The sequence below is a fragment of the Myotis myotis genome, unplaced genomic scaffold, assembly GCF_014108235.1.
Source record: "Myotis myotis isolate mMyoMyo1 unplaced genomic scaffold, mMyoMyo1.p scaffold_m19_p_19, whole genome shotgun sequence".
In the NCBI taxonomy this organism is placed as follows: domain Eukaryota; kingdom Metazoa; phylum Chordata; class Mammalia; order Chiroptera; family Vespertilionidae; genus Myotis; species Myotis myotis.
Window position 1 is genome coordinate 42,715,023 of NW_023416323.1, and position 11,144 is coordinate 42,726,166.

At 64.2% G+C, this 11,144-nt stretch overlaps 1 protein-coding gene across 4 annotated transcripts; it reads left to right on the forward strand.

The window, feature by feature from the left end:
• The first annotated feature begins 8 nt into the window (after nt 1-8).
• Nucleotides 9-7,946, forward strand: VSTM2B (V-set and transmembrane domain containing 2B). 4 transcript variants are annotated; one of them, XM_036345067.1, is made up of 5 exons: nt 10-326; nt 782-966; nt 1,814-1,843; nt 3,053-3,515; nt 7,841-7,946. In XM_036345067.1, exons 1-5 carry the CDS (start codon nt 245-247, stop codon nt 7,927-7,929), a joined length of 849 nt encoding a protein of 282 aa, XP_036200960.1. In that variant the 5' UTR covers nt 10-244; the 3' UTR covers nt 7,930-7,946. The 4 variants fall into 4 exon arrangements, with proteins under 4 accessions (XP_036200961.1, XP_036200960.1, XP_036200959.1 ...); XM_036345068.1 differs by lacking the exon at nt 1,814-1,843 and having other exon boundaries at nt 9-326; XM_036345069.1 differs by lacking the exon at nt 10-326 and having other exon boundaries at nt 881-966; nt 1,814-2,426.
• The last annotated feature ends 3,198 nt before the right edge of the window (nt 7,947-11,144 follow it).

Here is an 11,144-nt window from a genome sequence, read left to right on the forward strand (position 1 = left end):
CGGGGGGGGGGGGGGGGACCTCGCGCGCTGCGCACCCGGAGCAGCGCCCCCCGCCGGAGCCGCGCGGGCCAGCGGGCGAGGGAGCGGGACTGATTGGCGGCCGCTGGCGGCGGCGGCGGAGGATGGGGCGCCGCGGGGCCAGGGCAGGCTCCGAGGGGTCCTAGCCCGAGCCCAGCTGGATCCGAGCCCGCGCTGCCGCCGCCACCGCCTCTCCGCGCCCGGGCCGCCGCGCCCCCCGCGGGAGATGGAACAGCGGAGCCAGCTCGGCGCCCTCGGACACCTGCCGCCGCTGCTGCTGCACGCCCTGCTGCTCCTCGCGGCCGACGGTGAGCGCGGGAACTTCGCTGCCTGGGGGTTCAGAGTGGGGAGTCATTGCCGGGCCGCCAGGGCCAGCTGCTCGGGTCGCCGTGGAGGAGGAGGAGGAGGAGGAGCAGGAGGAGAAGGGGAAGGCTTCAGGGTCCCCAGAATCCCGGCTGCAGCCGGCCCGGAGGGGTAGAGGGAGAGCGGTGAAGGGTCGCCACCAGGGCGCCCCAGGCGTTCGGACGGACCCGGCGCGCCCCAGCCCAGCCGGGTGGTGCGGTGGGCGCGGGAGAGAAGCGCAAGCCTCCCGTGGTCCCCCGCGACCCGGAGGAAGCCGCCTGCGCGGGAGCCGGTCTCTGCGGCGGCCCGGCAACTGCTCGGGCGAACTTTGCTGGTGCCCGGACCGCGCGTGGAGCCGCGGGGTGGGAAGCACGGGCTCCCGCCCCGCACTGGGTCACGCCCGTCTCTTCCCCGCCCCCAGCGACGTTTACCGAAGTCCCCAAAGATGTGACCGTGCGGGAGGGAGACGACATCGAGATGCCCTGCGCGTTCCGGGCCAGCGGCGCCCCCGCGTTCTCGCTGGAGATCCAGTGGTGGCACCTGCGGGCGCCGCCCCGCGAGCTGCTGCACGAGCTGGCGCTGAGCGCGCCCGGCGCCCGGAGCAAGGTAACCAGCTGCCCGGCCCGCGGCAACCCATCTCCCATCCCCACGGCAGCCTCAACAACAGTTACCCCCAAATCCTGGTCACTCGTCCCTTCTCCCAAGACCTCCCGGGAGGCCACACTCAGCCTCTAAAAAGCCCCCCCATCCAGTGCGCTTGCTCTTGCTGGCCGCCTGTGGGCCCAGGTCTGGCGGGTGCTGCTGGTGAAGGAAGACACGTGGTCCTCCCAGCCCGCCTTGCCCTCAGACACTCTGCGGTCCCCGGGGCACTGGGCCAAACAGCTCAGCTCCCCTGGGCCTGGGTTCCAGCGGCCAGCACAGCACCGTGTCCACGGAAGCCCCCCCCTACCTCCAACCCTCACAGGATCAGAGGGAGGGCGCCCACGGCCCTGTGCCTCTTAACCCACAGTCCCTTGTGTATTCCCAGCACACGCAGGAGTGCGCCCCACACTCACACACACACACACAGACACACGCACGCACACATCCCCTCTACCCAGAGTCCCACCCAGTCACTGTTCCCACCTCCTGCTGGGTCCTATCCAGATATGCCCGCCCTTCCACCCAGTTTTAGGCAAAGTTTAGAAAAACACGGACTGACGGGGAGCTCTCCGGGGTGGAGACGGGGCTCCCTTCTCACCTGGTGGCATCCCAGCCTCCCCTCTGGCTGGCAGGTGTGCTGGGCGGCCCTTCCTGGGCCAGGCACCGCGTCCTTCCGGGAGCCCCGCTGGGAATCCCACCGCCTCCTGCGCTCAGCCCACCTGCGGAGGGTCCCCGGCTGGAGGCGCATCTGAGACCCCGAACCTGGAGGCCAGGAGCCTAATGTCTCCCTCTCTTGTTCTTTGCATTTTAGGTAACAAATAAGGATGCGACTAAAATCAGCGTAAGTGTGGAGCCCAGCGCGGGCCGCGGGAGACCCCTTCTGGCCGCCTCGCGCCCCGCACCTTTCTCCCCGTTAGAAAGGCTTAGCGGCGCGAGAGGTCGGGACTTCCTTGCAACCCCGCATCGTGTCCGGGCGCCATCTGTCGCCAGGAGCGGGATCGGTTTCTCTTTTATATGCAGAGGGTCCCAGGCTCGCGTCTCCTTCCTCCCTGTGCGCTCACCTGTAAACCTCTCCTTCATCCATGGCGCGCGCTCAGGCCCTTCGCGGAGGCCTGCTCTCCTCTGCTGGCATTTCTCCCAGCAACTCGGGGGCGGGTGGGGGAACCGCTGCTCCAAACCTTGGCCGAACCCCGGCTCTGCATGGTGGACCCCACCCCCGCCCCACGGGAAGCCCTCTCCCCCGCCTGGGTCGCAGCGCAGGGTGTTGGGAATGGGGGTGGGGAGGGGCCGTCTTGCCAGGCTTGCAGGAGCCGGGGTCCTGGGGTGTGTGACTCAGGGAGGAGATGCGGCCAAGCTTTCCCAGCGGGAATGTGCAAGTTTCAGGCCTGGAGACTAGCAGGGCCTCCTCCCGCTCGCGTTCAGAGGTGAGGGCTCCCTGGGTGCAAGGGAGGACTGCAAACCCCGTGCTTCCCCATGCCCCCTCCAGGCCGCAGCCCCGCCTGCCTGCTTGGGACGGTGGAGGGGCAGCTCTGTAGGGCCAGGGGATGCGGCAGGTATACATGTGTCCTCCGAGGGCAGGGGATACCACTCAGGCTCCAGATTCCAGATAAAGAAATGGTAGTGGCGCCCCAGCCGGTTTGGCTCAGTGGATAGAGCGTTGTCCTGTGGACTGAAGGGTCCCGGGTTTGATTCCGGTCAGGGCACATGCCGGGGTTGTGTGCTCAATTCCCAGTGTGGGGCGTGCAGGAGGCAGCTGATCCATGATTCCCTCTCATCACTGATGTTTATCTCTCCCTCTCGCTTCCTCCTGAAATCAATTAAAAAAATTTTTTTAAGAATAAAGAATAAAGAAATGTTAGTGTGAGATGTGGAGGCGGAGGAAGGCCGGGCCTCAGAGCCCAACTGCCGAGTGCCCAGCCCGGGTTCTGTGCCGATGACGGGGAACCGGACACAATGCCATGGGCAGGGCCACCCGGCACAGTCAGAGCTGGGAGCCCCATGCGGGTGGGCCGGCGCCCCTCCCTGCCCTGACCCAGCCCCTCTCCCGCAGACCGTGCGTGTCCAGGGCAATGACATCTCGCACCGGCTGCGCCTGTCAGGCGTGCGGCGGCAGGACGAGGGCGTGTACGAGTGCCGCGTGGCGGACTACGGCGCCGAGGACACGCAGGAGCACGCTGCCCGGGCCCTGCTGCGCGTGCTGTCCCGCTTCGCGCCGCCCCGCATGCAGGCCGCGGAGGCCGTGTCCCACATCCAGAGCAGCGGGCCCCGGCGCCACGCCTCCAGCGCCAACCACGTGGGCGCCGCCGGCACCGCGGGCCGCCCCACAGCCCAGCCCGGCCGCAGCCACAAGAGCCTGCCTCCTCCGGGGAGCCCTCTGGCATCCCCCGGTCCCGGAATCCCCCAGGCCGCCGCTTCCGCGACCCACGCAGCCACCACCACTGTCGCCGCTGCAGCCACTGCTTCGTCAGCTTCGCCACCCGGCCAGGTGGTTCTGCGCCAGAGGCATGGCTCCGGTAAGTGTGCGCCCGGGAAGGTGTGCCCCCCGGGAAGGTGTGCGCCCCGGGTGAGGTGTGCGCCCCGGGTGAGGTGTGCCCCCCGGGAAGGTGTGCGCCCCGGGAAGGTGTGCCCCCCGGGAAGGTGTGCGCCCGGGAAGGTGTGCCCCCCGGGAAGGTGTGCGCCCGGGAAGGTGTGCGCCCCGGGTGAGGTGTGCGCCCCGGGTGAAGTGTGCTCCCGGGAAGGTGTGCGCCCCGGGTGAGGTGTGCTCCCGGGTGAGGTGTGCGCCCCGGGTGAGGTGTGCGCCCGGGGGAGGTGTAGGAGGAGAGGGGACGGGGTGCCGGCAGAGCCCGGGGATGATGCCTGGTGGGCGTGGAGCTGAGCCCAGGTTGTCATCCTGCACTGGAAAAAGGTCCCGGGATTGGGGGCGGGGGGTGCGTGCGGGGAATCCCCCACATCCCCTTCGGTTCGGTTCATTTGCGCATGCGTCCTCATGATTTGGTAACTTGTGGGCCCCGTGATGCGTTGGGCAGCCTCCCCCGGGCTCTCTTTGCTGTTCTCCTGCCTTTACTGTTGGCCAGACCCCCTTCCTGCGTCCCTCTGCCCAACGCCGCCAGACACATCTGCACTGGAAGTTTATGTGCAAAAACTCATCGGTTTCACATCTCATTTGTCAAGAGAGTGATATTTGTGTCAAGAGATTGTGATGTCCAACACGGGCTGGATCCGCGCAGCAGCGCCAGCTCAGGGGACGGGCCCTTCTTAGCCGCGTCGGTAAATCCGGCTCCTCATTCATCTGAATGCTGACCCATTTCTCCTGAGCACTTTGTGGGTGGAACCATTTCGCGGGGGAGGGGCAGGGGATAAAGAGAAAATAAACAAAGCAGAGGCCCTTCCAGACAAGCCCTTTGACAGGGAAGCGCAGAGGGGCCGGATCGGCTGCAGAAGAATACAGGGAGCAGTGGGTATGTTGGCCGGAGGGTTCCCTCTGCGGGGGACTGTATCTGCGGCGTGTGACCCCCTCACTAGCCTGGGGGCTGCGCTGCAGGAGAGGCGCCTGGCCCCCGGAGAGCCAGCTGCATGGGCGCACACTGCCTGGTGCCCACGCGGAGGGCTGGCCCTCTGCATTGCAATGACCAACCCGAGAAAGACAGCCGAGGCCATGGGGTGCCGGCCTGGAGAGGCTGTGGCTGCTGGGAGCATCCTGGGGTGTCGCCATGGCAACCGTACACCAGGAGCAGAGGGGGCTCTGGACGAGGTGAAGGCGCTCACTCTGACCCGAGCCCTCGGTGGTGACGGAGCTGGCGGCAATGGCACGGCAGGGCCAGGCGCAGTGCCCTGGGCTTCCCACCTCCCCAGACCCACAAGCACCCGGAAACGACCACCTTACAGCAACCGTCCGCTCTTCCCTCTGCTCGGATGTGATCGGAGGACCGCCGTGAAGGAGAAATAAATCTGGCGGAAGTCTCCCAGAGGAGAGAGGGCGAGGCTCTCTGAGCCTCTGAACGAGGAAAGGGTTTCATAGAGGACACAGCTGGGCCTCACCGTTGGCAGGAGATGCCGGCTCCCCCCCCCCCCCCCCGGTGGCCAGCGTGGGTGGTTATAGGGTGCGTGCCAACCTCACCAGCCGGTCACATGGCTGCCATGAGCGCAACCAGCAACGGTGGCCACGGACCCAGCTCGGGAGCGTCAGGGCACCTGGGGAGCGCCGGGGCAGAGCCGTCTGTGTCAGGGGGAGTCCCAAGCAGGGATGGCCCCTGTCCAGTGAGGCAATCCGGGGAGGCTTCCTGTGGGTGGTGTGTGAGTTCGGGGGCTTGGCCTCTCTGCTTAGGTCTGTCCTGGGAAAGCTTCTGAGAGACTCGCCTCCCCTCCCCACCCTGTACCCCGTGGGATGAGAAAGTCAACCCCATGGAGTGAGCGGCCTTTGTCCACCACGGAGTGGCCAGGCGGCTCGCGCGCAGCCATTCTCTCGGCCGTAGGGAGACCCCAGCTTAGGGACAAAGCAGCGGCACCGTGGACCCTGATGGGGAATGATTCAGAACTTGCCTTTGCCACGTGCATGTCTCGCGGTTTCCCGCCTCCGCAGCTCAGCCTGATCCTCCTGCCTCACGTCCCCGAACGCTTCCCTCCGGAGCCGGACCCGGCCCCAGCTGGGGGGCAGCCCCCACGAGCGAGCCGGGTGGTGCGCCAGCCCTTCTAAATGTCACCGGGAGCCAAACCCAGCGAGAAGCTGCTCCTTAAACCCACCAGGTGCCCCTTTTCACAGCTCGGGGTGTGAAGGGGTCCCCAGGCATCGCCGGGGTCACCGAGGTCGAGTGCCCTTGTAATGCGACATCGATTCATTCTGCTCCGTGCGGCCAGATGCAGGGCCTGGCTGTGGCCTACCCTGAGCAGTGTGGAGATGCCAGCTCGGTTTTAAGACACATTTGCAAGCCCTGGCCGGCGTTGCTCAGTGGTTAGAGCGTAGACCCTGCTCCAAAGGGCCATGGGTTCGATTCCCGGTCAGGGGCACGTAGGTGGGGGTTGCAGGCTTGGCTCCAGTCAGGGCTTGGCCCCCTGGGATGCATAGGGACAAGGCAGGACGAAGACCACCAGGGGAGATGCCAGGAGCCTGAGCGGGCTGCACGCAGAGTCCGGAGGCCAGGACCCTCTGCCCCTCCACGCCCCACTGAGCCCGCCTTCCACCAGCAGGAGCCCGAATCTCCCAGGAAGGGGTCTCGGGGAGAGAGGTCCCGGGGGGCGGCATGGCACAGACTGCTTTGGCCCAGAATCCCACGCAGCCACGTCTGCCTGCAGGCCCCGAGCCTAAGGAGGAGGGAGGGTGGCACCAGAGAACACAGCCGGTCCCCACCTGCCCCAGCCCCCCCTCCGCCTTCAGAGGGCCCCACTGTCGTTCCCTGGCGAGGGCGGGAGCAAGGGCCCCCTCTGCTGGACACGGGGGAGGCGGCCAGGCCATGGGGCATGATTACCCGTGCCAAAGTTAGTGGAGATGCATATTTTTTCGAGCATTTCACAAATTGCATCTCCAGGTGGGCAGACGAGTCACTCATCGCATTAAAGACGAAAGTGACGGAAATGCACGAGGCAAAGTCAGCCGACCAGAGGGAGCTGTGCCTCCCCGGCCTCGGGCCTCGGGCCTCGGACATCATTCCCACCTTTGCGTGGCCAGGCCCGGCTCTGCCGAGCACCGGACGGGAAGGCTGCGGCCGGGACCCGCACACTGAGCAGCCTCCGTGGAGCCCACTGCTGGCCTAACCAGAGGGGTCTGGGGTACACCCGCCTTGAGGGACACAAAGCCATGGGGTGGGGTGCGGGGGGGAGCTGGATGTAAACAGGGCTGGTCTTCAGCCCCAAGGGCCGCTGCCTGGGACTGCGGTGGGCACAGGCCGGACCGCACAGGACGAGACCCGCACCCCGCACGCTTCCTCTCCAAGATCGCTATTCCCTCCGAAGCCCAATGGCGTTTGCTCCCAGCCTCGGCCCGCGTCACCGGCACACGCGACTTTTACGGCAGAAACTAATCCTCTCCGATTCTGTTGGCTCCATTATTCCTCGCCGGCTCCCCTGAATAAATATCCGCGAAGAGGCTTTAATTAAAAGGCCGGCAAGGGAAGCGGCCGCCTCGCCAGGTGACATTTCCCCACTCGGCTGCGGCTGGGCCACCTGGCCCGCCCGGTGCAGTGTCTGGTGGGCAGAGCCGGGGTGGGGGGTGGGAGGCGCGGGTGGCCGGCAGGGAGGTCAGGGCGAGGAGCACCGGCCCCACATCACACAGAGACGTAGGGACAGAGGAGGGACCAAAGCCCGGCCTCCTGATCCTGCGCCAGAAGTGGCTCTGTGATGGCAAACTCGGGCGGCCCCGGGCCAGGCTGGATGGTGCACAGGGGCCGGGCCGGGCTGGCAGCCACCCTGGGCCCAGGGTGGGGTCGGGGAGCAGTGAGGGGGATCTCGTCTGAGAAGACCCGCAGCTGCTGGTCGTGTGGCCCCTGGGAACGCGGGCCCAGGTGCTGCGTCTGGGCCTCTCCCCTGTTTGGGAGCACCGGAGCCCGAGTGCGTTCCGCAGGCACCCGGCCGGCCGGCCGCTCACCCGGCACCACATCCCCCCTCGTCCGTCCCAGGGCTGGGTGCCAGCCAGAGCAGCAAAGGAGGCCCCTGTCTTTTTAATCAACAAACAATGACTAGGACTCCAGCCCCCCAACCTAGCACCCCCGCTGGAGCCAGCACCCCGTGTCTGACCTCAGCCGGCCGTCGGCCCAGAGGCCCAGGCCGGGATGTTCCGTGGGCCTGTCCGCTCTCAGGCCACTGGGATCCTGTGAATCAGGCGTTAACTGTTTTCCCTCCCCTGCAGGCACCGGCCCCACCTCCTCCGGGGACCCACTCCTGTCGCTGCTCCTGTTGGCTCTGCACACGCTCCTGGGCCGGCTGGTGGGGCACTGACAGCTGACCCCCCCCCCCGCCCCCCCCGCCCCCATGCCTGCACGCCTCAGCAGGGCCACACCGCCCTCCCAGACCCAGACCCGGGCGAGGACCGGGTCACCGGATGGACACTGAGAGACTGAGAGAAGCATGACAAAGTCCACGTGGAAACCAAATCATATGTGGGGGGAGTTACACAGTAGAAACCCGAAACCACGCATCCAGTTTCCAAACGAGATGGAGGCGGGCCCGTGCCGTGGGCTCCGGCCCATGAGTCTCTACTTCTGCGAACTTTTCTTTTCTCCACTTCGCCTCCAGCTCTTCGTTTTGCACGAACTGCCGAGCCGTTATCTTAGGAGACGGCGTGAAAATGTTGGGTCACAGCCTTCCTGACAAAGGAACGTATTTTTCGTAGATGATTGTGTTTAGGAGTTGTTGTTTTTTTAATTTCACATTTTCCGTTGGGGGCTTTTTTTTTTTTTTTTATGAAAGTAAATTATTTCTTTTTGAGACATTTGGATTAAAAAAAGATACATCTTATAATTAAATTCACTGTCAATAATATTTATTTTTAAATAAACATGGGAAACAAGGTCAGACACTTGTTTACACTGGATTGTATATTGCTGAGTTGCAGTTGAATAAAAAAACGACTTTGAAGTAAGCTTCCTACTGGCCTGTGTGAAGGTGAGCCTCGGGCCTCAGGCAGCCCTGATGCCATGGTCTCCTGGTCCCTGGTGCCAGCGGTCCCTTCGGCTGGAGGACAGCCGGGGCCCCTGCGAGGCCACACGGCAGACAGGAGCACCTGCCCGGCCTCCCCTCGGGACAGGGCACCTCAGGGAGCCGGGGGGACGGGAGCCCCCCGCCTGGGTCTTCAAGGAGAGGAGTCGCTGGGAAGAGGTGTGCTATCAATCTCTCTTTTTTTAATGTTTTTACTGATTTGAGAGAGGAAGGGAGAGGGAGAGAGAGATAGGAACATTGGTGAGAGAGAAACATCGATCGGCTGCCTCTGCACACCCCCCACTAGGGATCAAGCCTGCAACCCCGGCATGTACCCCGAGTGGGAATCAAACCCGTGACCTCTTGGTTCCTGGGTCAACACTCAACCACTGAGCCACACTGGCTGGGCCAGCCTCTTTTTCTACTAATAAACCTACGTGCCCCTGGGAGGTGACATGCCCGGCTGTACTCACTGTTCCTGGAGTCCCTGCCAGTGGAGGGCGAACGTGGGGAGGAGAGGGGCCGCCATGCCCTTTCCCGGCGCATGGGAATGCTTTAGCCTCTGAAATGCATGTTTTTGGGCAGGTCACACATGCCTTAAAGAGATAGACACCCCTCAGGGCTGTTGGTCTTCATGGGACGGGATTGCATTAAGCAGCCAGATCGCCTGGGTTTGCTCAGAACCCAGCCAGTCTTCAGTCCGCAGGCGGATGCTCTATCCACGGAGCCAAACCAGCTAGGGCCCCAGCCAGTCCTTAAACCAGCTGGTCACAGGTGTTGCTCACCGGCACCTCCCCGTCTCCGCTGGCCGCTCAGGGTTGGGACTCCGCTTCCTGGCGGCGCGGAACAGCTCTGGCCAGTGAGCGGTGCACGAAGGGGCAGTGGCTTCCAGTCCAGGCATGAGCTGGCTGGTCTGAAAGAGGACGAGCAACAACTGCAAATACTGGGCCGGCCCCGCGTCCCGCGTTTCCAGCGTGTGCAGCGCTCCCCCTGCTGGCAGGTACTGGAACTGCGCCTGCGAGGCACCCGCCTTAGCAGCTGGGGCGGCTCAATATCGCACCATCACCGGCCCCGCCCCACAAGGATGCGGTACTTATTTGGGGCAAAGAGAAAACAAAGGTGCGTTGGGACCATCCCACCTGGGCAGAGACCCCGTGGGAGCTGGCGGGCTGGGCTGCGTGAGGAGGCGCCCAGGTCTGCTCTTTCTGGTGGACACAGCAAGTGGTCTCATATTTCATTTCTATCGATCGCCACCCATCGAGCTGTAAATTCAATCGTTCTGTCTGGTGGAGAGTGGCTCTGCCCAGAGGATCATCTCAGTATTAAGGACAGCTCAATACGGCGGCCAGCTGGCTAAGGGCGACTCCAATGCGGGCCCAGTGTGCATGGAGCCTGCAAGGCGCTCCCCCGCCGCCAGGGGGCGCCCGAGGACGGGTCCGTGATGGGGTGTGGCTGACCCAGATCCCTTCAGGGGCCAGAGCTGGGGAGCCATCTCCCACTCCACAAACCAGCCCCCTGCCAACAGCCATCCTCCAGGCTCCTGGCGGGAAACCACTGGCCCTCACGCCCACGCGGAGAGGAGCAGGTGTGCTCTGGGGGGCTGCCCGCCCTGGGCTGCCTGAATTCTGCACAGCTAGGCAGCCCCTTGCAGGCACAGGAACGAGCCCTCTGTCTCCTCCTGGGGACCAAGGATTTCGGGAAGGAAGTTGTGGGTGAGGCCAGCCGGGCAAGTTCCCTATAGTGGAGCCTAAACCCCCCGAACTGAAGGTATGGAAATCTGAAAGAGGCCGAGGAGGAATGAGGGTCCACAGGAGGCCAGAGCAAACCCCTCTGAGCCGGGAGCCCTGTGGACCAGCGCCCCTGCTCACTTGGTCCCTGGAGATGAAGGGGGGAAGCCAGCGGAGTTCTGGGCACCTGGGCACATGCATGCTCCCTGGGGTCCCCTGTGCAGCACTCCGAGGCCAGAGCGGGCAGCCTGCATGAGATGGAAGGGGCACCTGCACACCAGAGGGACAAGAACCCACCAAAAACTCACCACCCAAAACACCTTTTCTTTTTCTTTTTTTTTTTTAAATACGTTTTTATTGAGCCCTAGCTGGTTTGGCTCAGTGGATAGAGCCTCGGCCTGCAGACTGAAGGGTCTGGGGATGGATTCCCAGCCAGGGCGTGGGCTTGATCCCCAGTAGGGGGTGTGCAGGAGGAAGCCAACCCATGATTCTCTCTCATCATTGGCGTTTCTCTCTCTCCCTCTCCCTTCCTCTCCGAAATCAATCCTATATAATAAAAGGCTAATATGCAAATTGTTCCCTCGGGAGTTCAAGGGAGTTTGACCACTCACTATGACATGCGCTGACCACCAGGGGGTGGCACAGAAAGAAGGAAGGCCTGGGCAAGCAGCTGCACATAGCAGAGTGGTTTCAGTGTGTGCGGCGGGAGGGGGGTACCCCTCGAGCTCCTGACCTGGTCCTTGGGGACCCCCATAAATACGTGGACCCAGTGACTTTCCAGGCTCCCTA

What these genes read in the sequence shown, in the direction of transcription:
- VSTM2B (XM_036345066.1), top strand. Translation starts at nt 245, where the DNA reads ATGGAACAGCGGAGCCAGCTCGGCGCCCTCGGACACCTGCCGCCGCTG. An exon ending in GCTGCTCCTCGCGGCCGACG is followed by an intron (nt 327 to 781) that starts GTGAGCGCGGGA and finishes CCCCGCCCCCAG; the next exon opens with CGACGTTTACCGAAGTCCCC. An exon ending in CGCCCGGCGCCCGGAGCAAG is followed by an intron (nt 967 to 1,813) that starts GTAACCAGCTGC and finishes TTTGCATTTTAG; the next exon opens with GTAACAAATAAGGATGCGAC.